This window comes from Pantherophis guttatus, chromosome 1 (assembly GCF_059756535.1).
Source record: "Pantherophis guttatus breed Tessera chromosome 1, ASM5975653v1, whole genome shotgun sequence".
Classification (NCBI taxonomy): Eukaryota; Metazoa; Chordata; class Lepidosauria; order Squamata; family Colubridae; genus Pantherophis; species Pantherophis guttatus.
Genome location: NC_142063.1, coordinates 146,142,128 through 146,163,767, shown reverse-complemented (window position 1 = coordinate 146,163,767; position 21,640 = coordinate 146,142,128). Strand labels below are relative to the sequence as shown.

The window sequence follows — 21,640 nt, the reverse complement described above, 5'->3', positions numbered from 1 at the left end:
ACATATGGCCCCCAACTATCTGGGTTCTCATTTTACTGACCTCAGAAGAATGGAAATCTGAGTCATCCTTGAGCTGGTGAGAATCGAACTGCTGGCAGTCAGCAGTTATTATTAGCCTGTAATACTGTGTTCTAACCACTGTGCCACCACAGCTCAGGACTGATGCTTTTGAACTTTGGTACTGGAAAAAACTCTTTAAAATATTATGGATACGCAAGAAAACAATCAATTCAGAGTTTTCATTTGAGGCACAAATAATCTGGCTCAAATTATCATATATTGGAAACATTATGTCTAAAGAAGACCTAATTGGATAAGCCCACAATGCTGATAAAGACAGACAGAATGAGAAAAAAAGAGGATTCCCACCAGTAAGGTAGATTAATTAATTCACAGCAGCAATGGATGAATCATTAGAAGATCCAAAGGAACAGGCTGGAGACAGATTCTCCTGGAGATAATCTATGAGTCTAGTAAAAGTTTATAACAACTTGATGGCACACAATCAATAAATAATTTTCAGAGCTGCTTTAATTTTGAACTCATCAAAATTGTGTCAGAATATTCATGAACTGGAATGGAGACATGGTAACAAGGTCAGTCAATGAATAGGCATAGCAACTGGGTCAGCCAATGGGGACTGTTTGGAAACAGAAACTTAAGCAAGACGTCTGGGTGTGGCTTAGCTCTGTGCTCAGCTCTAAAACGAAACTAGTCTGCTCTGAACTCTGAACTGAAACTGATCTCTCCTCTCTACCACGTTGGAAGAACCACTCTTGGTATTGTATATATGTCTCATGTGTTATTATGTATATAAAGAACAGTTAATGAATCCTGCTGCATCAGTTACCTGTGTGTATTTTCTGGATCTGATTGCTGCAACAAACTCTGACAAATTGGAATGTAACCCTTCAAGAATTGCTTGGGTATCTTGCTTGGTTTATTTTATTTATCTAATTTTTACACCAGCAATCTAGCCTAAATATCTTTATAATAAAAATCTAAAATAGTATTTTATGCTGAGCCTAAACAAACTACAATGGGCTTTATCCACAATATACATCACAGCTAGTAGTTATACCTGCATAAAATAGTAAACTAGTTAAATGGGGAATCACGGTTTATAGGGAATAAGCTGTGCGCATAACGTATTTGCTCCACTGGGCCTTTCTGCTACCTTGAGCAACTTCAAGATCTCAATGGAAGTGGGGCTCCCATTCAGTTGCATCTATCACAAACCAGAGTGGCAAGTCAGGTTTTACTCTTGATTTGCAAACTGTGGCACAGTAAACCAGAAAACCCTAGCAAGGGCCGAGAGAAAGCAAACACGTTATTATTTTAGTTTTTCCACAGTAATCCAAAATTATATGTTTTAATCAGACTTCTTCATACATTTACTTGTTCAATTTACAGCTACGGTTCCAATATTTTGGCTGAGCGACTACTAGATATAGAAAATTCCAATTCATTGCAGTCATTTAGCATAGATATTGAAACCCTATTAATAGCCCATGCCCTGTTCAAGGCATTGTACATGTTCTGTCCCTGCACAGTGGACAGCCTGAAAGCTGTGTGGAATTAGATGGGAAAGAACCATCTTTGAATAACTCCTACCAAGACCTAGTGACATGGGGATCCAACTTTTTTGGACGGGGTGATGTGAGGTTGCTTAGATTCATAGGTCCTGCTTGATGTGGAACGCCTTTGTTTTGTGAGTTGAGCCTTTTCCTAGATTGGGGGTAGGCCTTCACACACTCCCTCAGGCCCAGGTCACTTTATGGTAGAATGCACTCTACATGGGCTGCCTTTAAACATTACCCAGAAGCTTCAGCTGGTCCACAATTCAGCCGTGCAGGTAGTAATGGGCATGCCTTAGAACAGTGATGGCTAACCTTTTTGCCATTGCGTGCCAGGAGAGGGGAGGGTGGGGGAGGTTCGCGCATGCGCGTGCCCACACCCATAATCCTATGCGCCCCCCCTGCGCATGTACACACAATCCCCCTTCCCCCCCGCTCCTGGCACGCAATGGCCTGGTAGGCCCATTTTTCTTTCTTACCTGGCTTCAGATCCTCTCTATGCATCTGGGAAGGGCGAAAACAGCCTTTCCCACTCCCTCAGAGGCCCTCCGAAAGCCTGAAAGGGCCCATTTCCCAACTCCCAGTGGGACAGGAAGTGACGTTTTTTGCTCTCCCAAGCCTCTCTAGGTGCAGAGAGAGGATCTGGAGCCAGGTAAGAAAAAAAAATGGGCCTTCCCCACCCCCAGCCCTCTGGAGGCAGGAAATAGCCTGTTTCCCTACTTTTGGTGGGCCCAGAAGGCCCGAAAATCAGCAGGCCAGCGCACGCATGTGCGCCAGAGCTGAGCTGGTGTGCCCACTGATATGGCTATGCGTGCACCTGTGGCACGTGTGCCATAGGTTCACCATCACGGCCTTAGAATGTAACACCTCTGACAAGAGACGCAGATGCTCCAAACGGCTTAACAGTCAGAGAAAGAACTTAGGAAGGACCTATCCTAATGGGTCAAGCAGTTAAAAGTGGTGGGTGAGAAGTTTGTACTTTCAGACTTGCGAGATTCTGTTAATGTAGCCTTACAATAAAGTAGAATTAGTTCACGCAGTCATATTTCCTGTCTGGGTTACCTAGGAGGACTGACAGACAGTTTGCTTCCAGGTGCAATTCAGGGTGCTAGTCTGCCTATAAAATCCTATGTCGCATAGGACCTAATTATTTAAGGAACTGCCTGTCTCCCATTGTATCTGTCCAGCTGACTCAATCCAGCAGAGGTGGCATACTCTGGGTTCCATTGATTAAACAATGCCATCTTTTGGGAACCCAGAAGGAGTGCCTTACCTCTGGAATGAGGTTCTTTTGAGATATGAATGGTCTCCACCCTGCTGTTGTTTCAAAGGGCTCCGAAGACCTGGCTCTTTGCCCAGGCCTTTGATACGCACAACTGATGTCCTTTTATTTCCTTTTCCTTGTTCTTGTTCCTGGTTTTCTCAGCCATCTTGGTTCTTTGCTTTGTATTTCTGGTATTACTTCTTTTTTTTAAAAAAATATATTTTTAGCAATTTGTAAACCACAGAGAGTCACTGAGAATCAGGCAACATATAAATGTGATAAATTGCTATTATTACAGGGAGATCTTCCAATGTTTTATCCCCACAACAAGAAACCTGTGAGAAAGGTTGGACTGAGACAAACTGATTTTTCTAAGAGGGAAGATGAATTTAGTGGATGAATCTATCTAATGTTATTTCAGCATCTTAAAAGGCCTAGAATTTTGGTTGATGCCAAACTGAGATATGAAGCCACAGGTAAATGTCCTATTGTAAATCTTTCTCTGACACTTTTACAAACCATTCCTTCTCTTCTTACTCTGCCTGACAATATACGTTTTGCTTACAAGATTTTTACTCTTCAACCTAACTGTATCCTGTTGTTGGGGGAAAAAAATTCTGAAGGACTTTATGGACATTTTAATCTGTGTCCAATTAACAATATCAAATGCATATTTTAGTCTTAGCTACGGTACCAAGAATTTAACAGATGTAGCTGTACTTTGATCTAAAATTCCCTCACTATCAAGAGTAGCCACTCATTTCTCATTAAAATATTCTTCCAAAAGTTCCCATAGCTGCTTCTCTTTGCAGGACCCCATTATTACTGACGCCTACTTTTCCTACATACTCACCAGTAAAGATTTAGTATTTAAAAACCATACTTATTGAAAAAAGCAACCATAAGAGAATGAAATTTTGCCCAGGAGGCTTCAGAATAAAACTAACCGTTGTATTTTGCTTTGGGTCAGAAGTAATGGTGGGCTGTTGCCGGTTCAGATTGGTTCGGGCGAACAGGTAGTTCCGACTAGCGGCTGGGCCCACCCAGCCGCCCTGACGCTATCCTGTCCTATATAATCACCGGTTTTTCGATGCCACGTGCATGTGCGGAAGGCACACACACAGTCACATTTTCGGTTCCTGGCAAACCGATTGTTACAGTATGCGACACCCACCTCTGGTCAGAATAGAACAGTCATAATTCCTGCCCCTTTCAGCAACCAACTACTCTCAGCTATCTTTGAAATGGCTCTGATGCAGAGTAACTCTATATTCAGAGGAGATTAAGAAAAACAAATTAACATGAGACAAACTAAAGTCTGTTTGATATAATTATTTGTGCACAAGAGTCCGACTAAAAAAAAACACAATTAAATCAAACTACAGATTTCCGGCAGTTTACTATTGTCCTTCAGCTGTTTTAGATCACTATTTTGCTACTAGCCATGCTGATTGGGGCTGATGAGAGTTTAAATCTTGCCATAGAGTTTCATCCAGAACTGTCACTCTTGCAAACTATTCCAGTCAGTCCAATTGGAACAAAGATTCACCAGTGAGCCAGAAAATAATTTCTTGTTTGACAAAATAACCTTTTAGCATGTTATCAAGCAGCAAATAAACTGCTATGTTTACAGCAAAGGTTTTCTAGTATGTTTTCTTTATTTATATTGCAGGATGACTTATTAAGGTTGGGTGGGGGCAGATAAATGACAGAAGCCTTTTCAATGTGGTTTGGATTTTCTCACATTGTGTAGCAGCACGGAAGGGTAGCATTTGACGGTACGCATGCCACCAACCTAGCAAAGAAAGGGCCTTTTAGTATGGGGATGCTGTATGTCACATATGTCAGTGGTCCACAACCTTTCTGGCTTGGTGGACCAATGGAAGAGTTAGCGGCCGTGGTGGGGAGGAGGGGATGGTTTTGGGCGTATCGCTTTTACAAAAACAGCTTTGTAGACACAGGCGCGTGCATGCTCGTCCACCACTTCTGTAGCCCAGTTCCTAAAGGGCTGTGGGCCAGGGGCTGGGGACCCCGTTATATGTGATCCAATTATACTTATATTCATCAGAAGACGAAATAAAAGACGTACTCATCAATTTCTTTCTAAAATATAGGTTCTAGTTAACTAGCCTCATCCATTTCAACAATGTCATGATAACACTGGGCTTTCTTCAGGCATTGAAGGAAGGTAAAAGTAAAAAAAATGTTGCCTACTCTTGGCTTAAGTTCTTTGATTAGGAAACTTTACATTTTACAAGCAAACTCTTGCTCACAGGACATTTGGCTAAAAATTTCTAACTCTAATTTCACTATACACCAAGATGGAAATCTGAGACAAAATGATTTGTGTTTAGAAATGAACATCAGATTTAGCTGAATAGCTGTGGTTTGTACACCACTATTCTCACAATATTTTTAAATGCTGAAGGGGAAACTATATTTAATTTATGTCTTAAGTAGCTTCAGGAATAAATAAATATATAGGAAATATTACAAATTGCATCATCCAAGATAATTTTTTATTATTTTGTTATAACTTATCTGAAGCTTGCAGAGATTGAGGAAAATGATTCTGATATCAGTTTATGGCTTCTCCTGAATATCTGATGGTACACTGCGTTTATGAGGCCTGCATATCTAGAATTCACAAAATGTAGTGCACTAATACCTATAAAGTTTAGACTGAGATATGGGCTAATAAAAGGAACTTAATTATTTGAATCAGATCCTTTCAGTCTCCAACATATTAATGATATATACCAGAAGCACATAAATCCTATTAAAAATGTATTAATAGGATAAAAATGTAGGTAGCACAAAGGCTCAAGTCCCACTGAGGTATGTCCTCAATCAAAATGAAATAAATTTTATTGAAACATCGCAACTGCCTCATTGTGCACACCATTCAAGCCTAAAGCTTATGTATCCCTTCTTCTTTTGATGGACTTTTTCAGGAAGCTGGCTACCGGTTGGTCTGAACTGATGTTTCCGATGATAGCTGTGCCACTTGATTTTTATTCGCTAGAATATAAATATAAACAGCTTGTGGCAAAGCTGTTCCCTCCCCTTACTGTTCTACTTACCTTGTTAAGCCTCCTTTTTCGATGCAAAGTGCGCATTTGGTGAGTACTGCGCATGCGGCGTGCATTTGGTGCTCACTGCATGTGTGCATGCAGCGTGCTTTTTGTGCACAGTGTGCATGCATGTGCAGCACACCGTTGCCAATCCACGGAGGATTTCACCACTGGAGCCAAGTTGTTGGAGTTATTTTCTAAAGGGGAATTGCATTCAAGTATTTAACTTTTACCTTGGAGTACAATATATTACAACTCATACCTGCATAAGGAATACTTTTAGAGTTGCTATTAAATCCGGTATCTCATCACTCTTTTAACCTCAAGACTTTCTCAACTCCCCGCAAAAAAAATTGTGTTCCAATATCTGAGGGGCTACCACAAAGATTAGGGCGGGGGGGAGGGGTGACAAGCTATTTTCAAAGCACCAGAATGCAAGATAAAAAACAATGGATGGAAACTAATCAAGGGGAAAAGCAACCTAGAACTAAGGAGAAATTTCCTAACAGTGAGAACAGATAACCAGTGGAATGCCTTGCCTTCAGAAGTTGTGTGTGCCCTGTCACTGGAGGCTTTTAAGAAGAGACTGGACAGCAACTTGTCTGAAATGGAATAGGATCTCCTGCTTGAGCAGGGGGTTGGATTAGAAGTCCTCTAAGGTCCCTTCAAACTCTGTTAACTACATTTCTCTGTTTTCCTGGGAGGCATCAAGACTGAAAGAAAATACACCTTGCCATAAGACTAAGGACCACTGACCAGCGTCAACCTAAGGAGCAAGGACCACTAGAATGTTGCATGTCTTCCATCTCTCGACAAAGGAGATTAGCCTTGCCCCCACATATTCAACTACTGAAGATGCACCTGCAAAAGATTCATTTCTCTTCTCTTATTTTTCAAAGAACATCCGTGTCCAGCTTTCCATTACTCTAGGATTGATCAGCTAAAAGGATGTTCCCTCTAGTCCCATACAGTCTCTTCAGGAAACTAACAATCACTCATTGCAATCTATTTCAAGAGAACTTTCAATCTGCAGAGAAGGAGAAGGGTACTAAGAGTTGTAGCTGAGGGACACAGATTCTTCACTTGTCACCAGCTGTAAAATACTTAGAAATCAATTTCTCATAATATGCATTTAAATAAAGTAAAATATCCTACCAGATTCCTTCTTGTTTGCCTTTCCACCATCTCTGCTTTTTTTCAAAACTGCTTTTAACATTTTAGCACTGTTCTTTTTCCTAAAACAGAACACAGGATATAATAATCTTACATGACTGCACATGGAGATAATACCAGTGTATTTAATTTTTGCACATTGCATGCAAATAAACAAATGTAATAATTCAAAACACGTTGAGGGCATACTTTTATTTTTAAACAATCATGTTATATTAGTGAACCAAATACTGAAGGTAAAAAGAATGTTTTAATAGTAAAAGCAAGTGGCCAGGGGTTTACTGTCTCGTTATAAAGAAAAACAGGACACAACATTCTCCACATTCCACATATAATTAAGGTTAGAAGGCTAAACCTGGATAAGTTACCATTAGGCACTTGGGCACAAGCATGTCTGGTTTTTGACCGGAGTTCATCAAGAGGGGAAATAATCTGTACCATTACACTGTCTACTATAAACGGAGGGAAGTCTAGGCAAGATAAGCATCCTTGAAAGAACATTCCTCAGTATGTTTTAAAACTCCTATATAAAAATAGATACAAAATGAAGTCTGAATTATAGAAGTAGAAGAACTAGAGGTTTCCAAGTATTTCCTGAACTTCAACCCACAACATCCCTCACCATTGGTCATGCTTTCTGGAACAATAAGGGGTTGTAGATAGCAACATCTGGAGGACTTCCACATCTTTGAAGGCCACTTTAAATACTGCAGATGCCCTATGGATGATACTTTTTTAAAGGTGGGACTTTTAGTATAACACTTTCTAGGAGTATTTCTCCCCCCTTTCTTAACAACTTATACATTAGGTAACAAGCTTGGTGCAAGACTTTCGCACTGAAGGTAACAAGATGGTTCAAAATGCACAGGAGCACAAAAATAGAAGCGATCTTCAACCCGTTAATTAAATACATCTATTTTCTTGGATGGTGTGGCACCTGTGAACAGCAGCTGTGTGATTCCTGAAAAGGCAGGGCTGCTTCACGGAGTTGCAAATAAATGCTACATTCATACATCCCTGGGTTTTAAACTACATTTTTGCTTTCAGACCTGTGTGTCTGAAATACCCTAGTATTTTGACATCTTGGACATGTTTATTTAATTTAGAAGTGGCAATTTTTTTTATTACACACAAGTTTTATTAAACACACTTTTATGGCCGCCCAATTTATACATGGTAACTCTGGGTGGCTTACAATACTGTATTAAAAATCCATGTAAAATGGTCTGATTTCAGAAAAGTGCCCCGCTTGATCTTCACAGATTTCGATGAAATCTTTTGTGTGAACACGCACATGTCCCCAATGAACATTGGTAAAGTGTTACATGTGCCGATGCAATACTTGTGGAGATATAGGCATTTGTGTAACCCCATATCGCAGCCTTCTACCGTATGACTCTGAGGTTCCAGCAACTTTGAGACATAATATCTCTGGCAATATTTTGTTGAGAAAAACAAAACTTGGCCATCTTGTACAAAGTTTTGTGCTCTATTAAACAAAATAATAAAAACATTCTCATGAGCAGTCTCCATCTAGATAATTTGGAGCAAAGTTGGCTGAAAATAGTGCGGCTATAGGGTATAGCCGGCCCCTAACCCTTCCTGCCTGCACCTTCATCAAAAGTAGAAATATCTGGTCATCTTGCCAGTACGTCCCAGTAATATTCCTATTCTCCATTGTGGGTGGAGACAGCAGCCAGGATAGGATGGGGTGTGCTCGTCTGTTCAGGTTGATAGACTGAGCCTGTCAAAGTTGCTAAGTCCCTCCCTTGTTACTGGGCAGACCCAGCTTTTGGCTAATAGTACCATCTAAAATGAGTGCAATAGGGTACTTCTGATTTCAAGAAGGCCATCTCTCATCAAAAGAATTATGAAGGTAATTTAATCACAAAGTAGCTAAGACATTTAAGCTTTCCCACCTGAGGACTGGACAAAATGTTCTTATGCAACATGTGCCAACCAACTCTCCAGTGCTAAAATATCTACTACAATAATTTTTATGAATATCTAGTGCCAAAAAAGTCATTATCATTTCAGTTTTGGGTTTCTCTCTACTCCTGCCATGGTCTTTCTCGAAGAATTACCCATTATATCTGTTCCATGATGTGAAACTATTTGGCATAATTATAGAATTTTATTATTATCTGGACAAAATTATAATCACTATCATGAAAGTACTTTTTCACAATGTAATGCATGTAAATTGCAGCAACTGCATTAAATTGAATTTCTTCTTTATGAATAGATGTGGAGAAAAATCCTTGTCCTTACATTTACTCAAAAGAGTTGCATTAAATGGAAGAACATTGTCCATTTTTTAAATCTGAAATTTTGTGTGGTAAATTAAAAAATGACTTATCATGAAATTGATACTTTTTGCATGAAATGAAATTTACTCTTATCAAAGGAACATACATTTTATGAACTACTAGCTGGATACCCATGCTTCACTACGAAACTATGTGATCGGGTGGCGATTCGTAACAACCTGTTGTCTCTGCTGTGGAGAACGATATCTCTCTTTTTTTCAAATTCCTGGCCGATGATGAAAACAGCCACTTCTGTAGTCATGGGGGCATTGAAATGACCTTGGTGCTCTCCAGAAGGCTTCCAATCAGCATTAATCACCAATTGGAAGTTCTTGTGGCCCTTAGGAATCAACAGAATCAACAGCAGCCTTAAGTTCCAGAATATACTTCTTGTGTTCACGCAGCAACTTTTGCAGTTGGCTAACCAGTTCTGGATTAACGCCTGGGTCGATTCCACAACGGCTGTCTGTCTCTCTCATTGTCATCGCCACCAACAAAGTATATCTAGAGAAATGAAGGCTGCTGCTGAAGCCCTGCCATGATACTTCCTATCCTGTGGTAGATCTGCCCCTGCACTTTGAATGTTGGCATAAAATTTTCCTCCTTCCCCCATTCTGGCTCCAAAAGAGGTCATTTGGAAGCATCCGTTGTACTTCCGGGCAGCAGAAAGTAAGTGGTCTGCCATTGGATGCTGGTGGGTGAGAAGGCTGTGTAAGGGTTCAGGGGAGGGCTCAAGGGGAGGGAGCCGGGCTTTACTGCCACCACAGCACATCCCAGGAATCTCATCCTGCCACTTTAGGACACGGCACCAGGCAACCAAGGTCTGAGATCAACAACCTTTTCCCTGGCGTAATCAATCTGAAGTTCATATTTAAAACCAGACAAATACAGTACTTACTAGTCCAAGGCATTGATCTGATTTGTGATACCTTTTCATTGTATTTAGCTGTAGCTGCCTGATTAACGTAGGGGTTATTAGATGCATACTTTTTTACAGCCTCTCTATTGACTTTGTGATGACTTTGATGATACTTTTTTAAAGCCCCCCTTACTTGTGGTTTTTCTAATCGCATCTGTAAATCTTTTCCTACGTTTTTTCCCTCTTTTCCCTTTAACTGGTATTATAGTAGAAGGAACAGATTCATCTGAACTGAGGAGGTCAGTGTAAGAAGTGATTTGGGGCTGGGACACTATGCAGGAGAAATTTGGTTCACAATCCATTGGCTCAGTGGTGGTCGATGATTGAAATATTCATAAGGGAATATCTCTCCCGCTGCCTTGTGTTTGGAAGCAGTTCCATAGATGGAAAGCGTAGACATTTTGGTGAGGTAGCAATGTTTAGGATTGTAAGGAGCCCCAGACCGCTCCCGAGTGAAAACGTCTGCCAGTTTGACCTGAACTAACAGAAGTGGAACTTTTCAGGTGGGAAAGGGAAGTAGAACGTCTAACTCCTTAGCATCAGAGCATGTTAATATACTGTATATGAAATACTAATGATCGGATGGCCATTTCGAAAAATCCTTTCTTAGTGAACACCTAGAAGCCAAGAGGAACATATGTGCCGAATTTCAGGTTTATAGGCTTTGCAGTTTTGGAGATTTCATGATGAATGAGTGGATTTCGCTTTTATATATATAGAAGGTAATATAGTTCATGAAAGCTTATACCACAAAGTCTTTGACTACATTAAAACACCATGACTAGATTTAATTTTTTTTTTAATTTGAGATATTTAGTAAAGGGGAAATGGCTACACAATTTTGTTATTTACTTTTCTCTGTAGGAATAAAACTATCTGAGCTTGTGGTGTAGTATCAATTTCTATAAAATCCCAGGGATGGGAATGGGGACATTGGAAGAAAAAATCTCTAAATATAATTATTTTCATTTTCTTTATTTTGTACAATATTATTCACTTAGGAATTGTCCAGAAGTGGCAGTAATCTGCAAGGAATAAAAGTAAGTTATCATCATATACTTTCCGAACAAAGCTGATACCTCTTTTCTGGATATGTCAGTTTTCTTGTCAACACTGAGGAACAGTATTCCTCTTTCTTTAAGCAAGGCAAAGACATGTTTTTAATACAAAAGCCTTTTCCTTTGTGACTATTTTGCAACTGAATACAGTATGTTCTTTATATATTCTTTAATGTATTTTTTTTAATGTTCATGGCTCCAACTTATAAAAGAGGGACAAATTATTCCATGTGGTGGAGTCCATATGTTTTCTGCTCAAAGTATCAGCAGACTTCTTTGATGTTTTCAGAGTCCCACAGCTGTGCAAGTACTGCAAGATCATGAGACGGCTGTGATTTACATCTCTAACATTCCAGCCAAAACTACTAGGAGCCTCCATTGTTGCTACTTCCTCTTGCAAATTCTTAATCTCATTGTTCTCTTTTCCACTCTCCTGAACAACATTTTAGAACAGCATGGTTCTAATTTTAGGCAGCACCCCAAGGCCTTTTTCCAACATTTCAAGTCACTTTTTTGCGTTTCCCACATTTATAATCTGAATTCAATTCAGTACTTAGAATAGCCAGATCACATTTAGTTTTTTAAAATAACTTTTTCAGCTTCCTAACTCAAGTGACTCTCAGTAGAGCAGCCTTTAATGTCACCTATGAAAAGCATCCAATTGTTTCTATTCACACTGCAAAATAATGCTTTGGGTACATGGCACAGATTTGCCAATCATGTTTTTCTTAAACTCCTTTCGTATTTACAAGCATCTAATGAACAATCCTTCTATAAGAGTTATTTTACATTTCCAGAGGATTATATGGATACTAGTGGTATGCAAGTTCAGATATGGCTGAATGGAAGTTCTAACCCCAGTGAAGATTTGTGCGTATCTTCTACACTGATTTCATAACAAAGCAGTAAGTCAGAAGTAGGAGCTGCAACAAATATTTAACTATCCAAAGGTAAGCATTGGGTAGTTTTCTACTTTGCAAAATATTAGTGATCTGCACACCTCTGAACTAGAAATTACGAACAAATGGCAAACTGACCCCTTTTTTCCATGTTGTCCTTGCCAATGTTCAATTCCAGTATATTTGTTTCAGCCACAAGTCACATTAAGATTTTTTTTTTAGAAATTGGAAAAAGTACTGTATAATAATATGTAATTAGTAGGTCAAAGCCATGGGATCACATTCCACAAATTCTGCCAATGTATTTCATAGCAGTTTGAAAAACAGCATCAAGCATTATTTCTTATGCCTTCTCTAAGGTTATGTATCAGGAAATCAAAAAAGGGAAATTAAAAGTGATTTGCATGTTAAAGATTTTTTCCCCCTTCCAGTTATTGATATAAAGTAGGGGGAAAGAAAATGAGAGGCCTGAAATAATGTAGACTCCATGAACATTAAAACTTTCAATCATTCTATCCAAAAATAAGTGGAATGCCTTATGTTCTGACAAGAAAACAAGTTCTAATGTCTGGAAAAATAGAATAGGAACAAAGCAATTAGATTTGCAATTACACATTAAATAAGCAGCCTTTTAAAATATGTATATAGAATATTATTTTCTATTAATTTACCACAGATCCTAAATTGTAGGCATGATCAATGGACTCTACTAGTAGGAAAGTATTTGGCAATAAGTAGCATCTATGTTAAGGATATTTTAAAACCGAACAGAGTGGTGATTTATAGTTAGCATGGAAATATTAACTGATCTACTGTGAAATCAGGACATGTGGTGAATAATTAATTGGTATTCTATGCAGTGCACAGACTTGGAAGGTGACTTTGAAATATCAGGGAACGGCTTAGCGCAAAGCATTCAAAAAGATGCCCAAACAAAAGAAAGCTGGCAAGGAAGACTTTAGTGAAGCTGAATCTTTCATAGCAATCCCTTAAAATTAGATGTTATCTTCTCTCCTCCCCAGGCTTTCATCCTTTCTCACTGATTCATTTCACATGTTTTGCTGGGTGGGGAATTTTTAGAAAAATCTGGAAGCAAGCAGGGAAACTTCATGGATGTTTTCCTCAACATTGATGGGAGACTTTATCTTAAGTTTCCATCGGTTAAACAAAACATCCATGAAATTTCTCTGCCTTCTTCCAGAATACCTTCTTCTACTTTGCACAAGTTTTCAAGACTTACCCTACCATAAATCCTTGGCTTCATCTTATCCTTTGCATGTAGTCCTCTCAAAGTAAGTTGCATATATGCACTCTGTCAATAAGCACCAAACAAAACTAGATGTGCAGTTCCTGAGCCTCTGGAGGACCCAGAGTGTGTTCATGCTCTTTGACCATGAAAATCGAGAGTAATTAAAATTTATTCTCGATTTTCATGGCCAAAAGAGCAGTGTGACTCTCTCCATCCCACATGTCAGCCAAAAGAGGCTGAAGTCACACACAGCATTGCAAAGCAGTATATTAGATAATATTTGGTCATTAAAAGTGCTATGATTTCTGTCCCAGTTTTACAATATAGAATACATGGGCTCCATTTTTGGTGCTCTAAAACAACAGATGTGGATACACTACATATTTATACATAGATATACATACATGCATACATACATACATCAGTGGTGAAATGTAAAATTTGTTACTACCGGTTCTGTGGGCATGTCTTGGGGGGGGGTGGTGGTAATATCACTGAGTGGGCATGGCCAACTTGTTGTTTTTTTTAACTTTTAAAACCATTTTTTTCTACAACCTCTTTGGCTGAAGAGATTGTAAAAAAAAATGCTTTTAAAGCCTATGATGATCCCAGCTGACTTGCCTAATCGGCAGAGGCTTTTTTTCCTTTTAAAAACATTTTTTCTATAACCTCTTTGGCAGAAGAGGTTGTAGAAAAAATGCTTTTAAAAGCCTCTGATGATCCCAGATTCAGCCAAAGAGGTTGTAGAAAAAATGCTTTTAAAAATAAAAAAAAAGCCTCTGATGATTGCGTGGCTCAGCTGGGCAATGGGGGGGGCAGGGATTTTTGCTACCGGTTCTCCGAACCACCCGCCTCCATCGCTACCGGATCGGGAGATCCGGTCTGAACCAGGAGCATTTCACCCCTGATATACACACATACATATATATACTTACACACACACACACACACACACATACACACACACACCGATACTAACACAACAAATAATTTGAAAATATATAGGGCAACTTGCCTAGCGACCAGTAATCAGCATAAAACTGCTATCATAGCTTTTTTGACAAGTCTATCAGGAAAAAAAAGCAGTCTGTTGAAAATATACACTATTTTTCATCAAATCAACTGCTTCCTGAACGTCCACAAGGAATTCAACTAACAGGTTTTAGCAGGACAGGAATGATTATTAGCAATCATAAGTCTTCTTTGTCTATGTAATTATTTATTCTGTTCTTCATAATTGCGTTTAGTCATGCACATATCCCAAACCTGCATCACCATAAAAATCTGCTTTTGAAAGAAAAACAATTCTGAAAGGTGAGGTGCCTATGTTTGTTCATTCATACATATTAACTTCCTTGACTGAAGCTGAATCCTGGATGCACACAGCTAGTCCTCAACTTACAACCACTCATTTAGTGACCATTCTAAGTTACAACAGCACTGAAAAAAGTGACCTATGACTGGTTTTTCACACTTACTTACGATTGTTGCCAGTATCGCTATGGTCATGTGATCAAAATTTGCCCGCTTACCAACTGGCATGCATGTCCAACAAGCAAAGTCAATGGTGAAGCCAGATACACTTAATGACATGATCCACTTAACAACTGCAGTGATTCGCTTAACAACTGCAGCAAAAAGACCATAAAATAGGGCAAAACTCACTTAACAACTGCCTTGCTTAACCATAGAAAAGCTGGGCTCAATTGTGGTCGTAGGTCGAGGACTACCTATAGGTCCATGCAGCGGTGAAATCCAAATTTTTTTAGTACAGCTTCTGTGGGCATGGCTTGGTGGGCGTGGTGTGGCTTGGTGGGTGTGGCTTGGGAAGGATACTGCAAATCTCCATTCCCACACCACTCCTGGGGGAAGGATATTGCAAAATCTCCACTCCCACCCCACTCTGGGGCCAGCCAGAGGTGGTATTTGCTGGTTCTCCAAACTGCTCAAAATTTCTGCTAACGGTTCTCCAGAACCTGTCAGAATCTGCTGCATTTCACCCCTGGGTCCATGTAGTTTTCCTGAAAACAATATGGATGTAGTTTGCCGCTGTCTTCTTCTGAGTCATTTTGGTGATTAGAACAGAGGATCCTGGGATGGGATAAAAGGGGGAGATGGGGAGGTATCCTCAGAAGTTTGTTTTCCGGAAAAATGCTGCTTTATAATGTGTAAACCCTTTAACTCAGTTCAGAAGAAATGCTTCAGAATATGTGGAAGTGTGAGCAGAGCTCCTGTCTTCCTCCCTACACTAGTTGTGCAATCCTGAAAACAGCTTCACCAAGCTGCAAAGAGTTGCCACAATTATTTTCCTGTACCTTTGGCAAAGCAACTCTGAAGCACTGCACTCATTGTGGCTGGCTATCCCTTCTATAGCAGCCATTGAGTTTAAATGCTGTGAGCTCTCAAGTCGGTGCTGACTCCTGGCAACAGCCTGGACAGGGTTTTTTGGCAAGATTTCAGAAGCGACTGGCTATTGCCTGCTCCTTCTTATGGCTGAGAAAGCGTGAATGGCCCAAGGTCACCCAGCTGGCTTTGTCTTTAAGGTGGATCTAGAACTCAAAATCTCATTTCTAGGCTGCTGCCTTCAACATTACACCAACGCCCAGTTTAGCGAAGGGGGAAAAGTCGCGATACGTCACGGGACACCGCCGTGCGTTTGACACCCCTGCTCTAGATGCTCATTACATAATCTCAATCTTTTAAATGCACAACTTCTTCCAGAAAAGATGGAGAACCACATGCATTAACATGCAAAGGTGCTTAAGTATCTATGAATGCAATTCATAGGTAGAAAGAAACAGAATATTGTGGATTCATTCCACTTCTCATCCCCATTTTTATAACCCAACTGCCAATTGTAAACGGAGTCAAACGGCACATTTTGTAAGTTTTTATCTTAGAAAGAATTATCAGTGTAGGGGAGGTAAGGGTTTTTTTTGTTCTCTTTCATATCTGTGTTTGCTCTAATACTGAACAACTGAATTGCCTACCATTACGTTAATGCCCAGAGAGGAACTTTGAAAAACTTCTGCTGTTGGCCTCTTTTCTCACTGACTCTACCAAGAAAACACTGACAACATGCCAGAACAGCAGTTAAACATTAAACATTCATACTAACTCCAGCAAAGCAAAAGTTATAAACATCATTGGAAGGATTTAAGGAAGTTTTGGAGGGAAAAAAAAAAAAAGAACAAAAATGCATAAAAGTGAAAACCTCTCCTTCCAGAGCAGCTGTGTTTTGGCTTACCAAACTGGTTTTCAAAAGTTTAAACCAGGGAAGTCTAGTAAAGTCCATGAAGCAAACAGACACAAAAGAGCCATGCTTAAGATAACATTACACGCTTCTGAAATTCTTCAATATATGCTGCACCTTTTAAGCCAGTGGCAAAACCCTCCTTTGTCACAACTCTTCTATCTCCTCCCATGGGATCAGGGAATCTCCTGGTTCTTGTAATACCTAGCCTCTGCAGGAGGGACTTTAACAATGATTCCCACCCACCATGTCAATACAACAATTTAGGTTCTCATATGAGTGAATACTGTAGCTTAAATCTTAACAATGATGGATCAGCATTAATTATGAAAACTTTTATGTTTAGAAACTGTGGCACATACGGAAAGGGAGAAAAGAGCAAGTTAGAAGTCAGCCTGATTAAAAAAAAGAGGAATAATATGTCAGATGTGTACACCAGGCCACTTGCTGCATTCTAAAATAAAATGAAATAAATGCACAAAGCCTGATTTAATAGATTATCCTGAGCCTTCTTTGACGTTCTGCTTCCAAATATAAGAGCTTCTCAAGAATTCTCGCAATAGCTGTCAAAGGGCACCAGATCAATGGTTCCTAAGGACTAAGATATGTAAAGACCAAACCATTTGAGCAAAGGAAAAATGAGAGAGATTGTTTTTAAGATTTTAGAGGAAATGGGAAGTAATGTGGTAGGTATTTTGGAAGGCTGCCAGGGAGTGATCATGTAAAAAGGAAGGGTGTGCTGTGAAATATATTTTAATATAGGAAAACACTGATCTGAGACTATTTACCAGCTTTCAAAGGAGATCAGTCTGAGAGACTGCAGGCTTTAACAGGTTACTAAACCATAAACAAATCATTACTACATCACAGTGAAGACTACCAGACTAATAATTCTGTAGCAAATCAGGGCTAAATAGAGTTGCCTCTAGATGAGATGGGTGGCACATAAATCTAATAATAAATTCTGATTTTTACTACAAATAGGTGAATACTTTATATTTTGAACATATGCAGTTCAATTCTTCTTTAAAAGCCACATAAGCATCATTTTTATTTACAGGCTGCCATCACGCCACAATGAGAGCCTATCAACATGATTTTTAGTGGTGGGTTCAGACTTTCCCTTAGAGCACAGTTTTTGAAAATAATTAAGATTAAATACGTTTTCTTTAACGTGAGATATCAATTATAAATTTGATTTATAAAACAATTATATGATCAAGTGGCAATATTTACAGGTTTACCATATGTAAGCTATTTATATCAGGCAGAGGAAATCAGGAGCCAGGATACAGTTCAAAAAAGCATTGTGAGTTTATTCCATGCAACCTATATACAAGAATCTGATCTATTAACGGGTCAAGGTGAATTGACGCCAGATAAGTGTCAATGGATTTCGGGGGGGCGGGGGGGCGCTAGACTTAGGTCTCTTACGGGGTTATAGATGCCTTTGATCCCACCCTTGGGCTCAGCCGGGTCATCTCCTACATGTTAAATGTATTAGTCTAACTTTCTCAGGGTCAACCTTTGTGTCATCAGGAGCTGGGCTTTGTTCTTATTGTATTGCATTTATTTGGCCATCGAAAGACATTGGAGCCTGGTGGTAACGCAGTGATCACAGGAAGCATAATAGAAGCATTAACAGCAAGATTAATGCATCTATTCTGCCAGTTTGTAGATAAATTTGGTACTATTTTCTTGGAGGCATCTGGCAGTTACAAAAATTTGGGCTTATTTATTTATTGGTTCAATTTATATGCCGCCCTTCTCCGGAGACTCAGGGCGGCTTACAATGCGTTAAGCAATAGCCTTCATACTTTTGTATATTTATACAAAGTCAGCTTATTGCCCCCACAATCCGGGTCCTCATTTTACCTACCTCGAAAGGATGGAAGGCTGAGTCAACCTTGAGCCTGGTGAGATTCGAACTTGCAGCAACTGCAGGCAGCTGGTGCTAATTAACAGCACTTTAGTCTGCTGCGCCACCAAGGCTCTTATGATTCACAGGCTGTCCAACTCTGAACTCCAACTGAAAAAGCATTCCTACACTGATTTCAAATGGTTTCATAGATCAGTTCTAAATACCAGACCATATGTAATTAGATCAATAATTTCTATAAGAAATATTTGAAGTTTAGTTGAAATTCATATTAAACCAATAAAACAATAGCTAGGCAAGAGAACATTCAACCTGGCCACACAAAGTACTTAAGCTGGTTTGATAAGACTTAAATCGTCCTTATTTAAAACTCCGTCATTTCCTTGGCGGAGGGTGGGGGGAGGAACCACACATGAAAGAATTTATTTTATAGTCCTATCAGAGGCTTAATAGTCTAATCACCAAAATTAACTGATAGATATGCTTGAACTGAAGGATAAATGTTGTTTTTATTTAAAATAGAGATGCAAGAAATTCAGCTAAATGGTTGCTTTTCAGCTTCTAGATTTCTAATTACAATGTTTTGTCCTGCAGGTTTCTCATTTTTTCATTCATTTCAGTCTTTTGTTCCTTAAAATACATTGTTTGCACAATGTGGGTAGAATTAAAGGTTCACAGATATGTTTTTCTATGAATGCTTTTGGACACTGAAGAAATCTCTAAAAGGCTAGAATTTTCTTCATGATAGGTTTTCAGCAGTTCAGTACACAAGGAAGGTCAGAGAAATAGTGCTCAAAATGTATTTGGGGATGAACGCATAGTTAGTATGGCACAAGAGTGAAAATGCTTTCCATTTGTGGCAAAACAATATTCATTTCAAACTTAAAAGCACAGTTCCACCCTAGTAACTGGTGTGGCAACATTTAGAAGAAAGGAAGAAACCAGCAGATTAGAGAGTTACTGAACCCAAGAAGTAACCACTAATAATAGACTTGCAAATCAGGGAAGGGTTTGGTAAGGAATGAAGACTAATTAAATGGTCTTGTTAAACAGAGATCCAGAGAATACTTCAAACATTTTTCAAGCAAACTGCATTTCATAACATCAAATCCCTATACAGATGACTTTACAGCTTGGCCATTTTCCTTAAGGATTATGGTTAGGTAATAGGTAATGTACTAACTCATCACTAATTATTTAACCCAAGCACAACACTATGGTCTACCTGAAATCTAATAAACGCAATGAAGGATGACAGAGTAAAGAATTAAATTATTTATGTAGATCCATTTAGTTTACAAAATATTAAACCCTGGAACCTACCTCATGACCCTAGAAAAAATAAGGCTGTTAAGGATACAGCAACAAAAACAATTTTCTGAGCATATGGTTTCCTTTTTATTATTTGTGTAGATAAAATATTCATATCAACCTCCTCATTTTCAACTTATATTGTGGAAAGATACAGCTGAGGGCTTAATTTTCTTGCCAATGGATAGTGGCTTTCAGATCCTTATAAATATTGGTGTCCCTGGATATTTTCCTGCTCTTTTCCCTTTTGTTCTTACTGAAAGTTAATTTTTTAAAAAGTGCTCCTATTTGTCAAGTACACTGTATGGTGAAGAAATGCACGGAGAGTTATATAAAAAAAATCTCCCTTATTTTTGGAAGCAATTGGAAGAGATCTTCTAAGAACAAAAAAGCTTCCTCAGAATAGTTCCAACAGTGAAAAAGTATCTTCTTCAGCTCAGTGAAGCTTCCTGGGTCTGGCTGCTCCTTGGAGCTTTTTCTGATCACTTCTTTCTCCTATAAGCAGAAGTTGCTTCTGCAGACCAGAGAGTTTGCCATGGTTGCCACATCAAATACAACAGTAGCATTACTCCTTACTGCTCAGTTGTACTGTGGCTCAGCAGTACTGGCACTTCACTGGCACTGATGGAAGTTCATCTGGCTCCTTCTTGTCAGTAATATAAAACCTTATATTGCTTCCATAAGGCATACCAGTTGGGACTTCCAGAAGATGCAGATGGAAACTACTACTGAAAATGCAATTACATATTCAATATCCAGTATCAAATGCCATCAAAATTAGCTGTTTCCTTTAAACCCCGTGTCAAATTTTCATGCAAAATCTCTCTCTTTCTGTCTCTCTCACTGGCACTAAAAAAAAAAAAATATTACAGCAGTTTTCCCCAACCTGCAGCTTTCTGTATGTGGACTTCAGCCCCTACAATTCCAACGTAAGGAATGAAATATCTACCAAAAACTACAGTGCAGTTTTATCCAATACGTTAAATATATTACCGGTAGTCCACAATTAACAATCATAATTAAGACTGGGAACTCCAACACTATGCAACAGGGTTGTAAAACAAATGACCGTGCTGACTTACAGTGGCAGTTCAGGTGGCAGTCATTAAGCAAATCATGCAGGGTTATTACACACAAAGTTATACGAGCACAACTTCTGACTTCCTGCCAGCTTCCCCCATTGGCTTTATTTGTCAGAGGCCAGCAGTGAAAGTCACAAATGATAACCAAATGATTGCGGGACTTGCCACTATCATAAGAGCCTTGGTGGCGCAGCAGACTAAAGCACTGTTAAGATAACACCAGCTGCCTGCAATTATTGCAAGTTCAAATCTCACCAGGCTCAAGGTTGACTCAGCCTTCCATCCTTTCGAAGGTAGGTAAAATGAGGACCCGGTTTGTGGGGGCAATCAGCTGACTTTGTATAAAAAAGAACATCACTTGGGGGGGGGGGCAAAGCCCTACTAAGTTGGTATATACAAAAGTATGAAGGCTATTGCTTAACGCATTGTAAGCCACCCTGAGTCTCCGGAAAAGGGCGGCATATAAATCAAACCAATAAATAAAATAAATAAATAATAAATAAGTGTGTGCCAGCTGCAAAATGCCAGAATTTGCAATCACATGACTGTGGGGACACTGTGACAGCTATAATTTCAAGGACTAGCTGTAATCC

The 21,640-nt window shown here is 39.2% G+C and overlaps 1 protein-coding gene across 10 annotated transcripts in view; it reads right to left on the bottom strand.

The window, feature by feature from the left end:
- TANC1 (tetratricopeptide repeat, ankyrin repeat and coiled-coil containing 1) overlaps positions 1–21,640 on the bottom strand; it is a 159,908-nt gene that overhangs the window by 97,147 nt on the left and 41,121 nt on the right. For 6 of the 10 annotated variants that reach the window (XM_034425697.3, XM_034425687.3, XM_087881920.1 and 3 more), the window contains exon 2: positions 7,071–7,150. The exons of 2 other annotated variants lie outside the window; for them this stretch is intronic. In XM_034425697.3, coding sequence (XP_034281588.2) covers positions 7,071–7,131 — 61 coding nt within the window. In that variant the 5' untranslated portion in view covers positions 7,132–7,150. Of the gene's footprint in view, positions 1–5,924; positions 6,113–7,070; positions 7,151–21,640 lie in introns of all 10 variants that reach the window. 2 more of the 10 variants (XM_087881915.1, XM_087881916.1) reach the window with 1 other exon arrangement.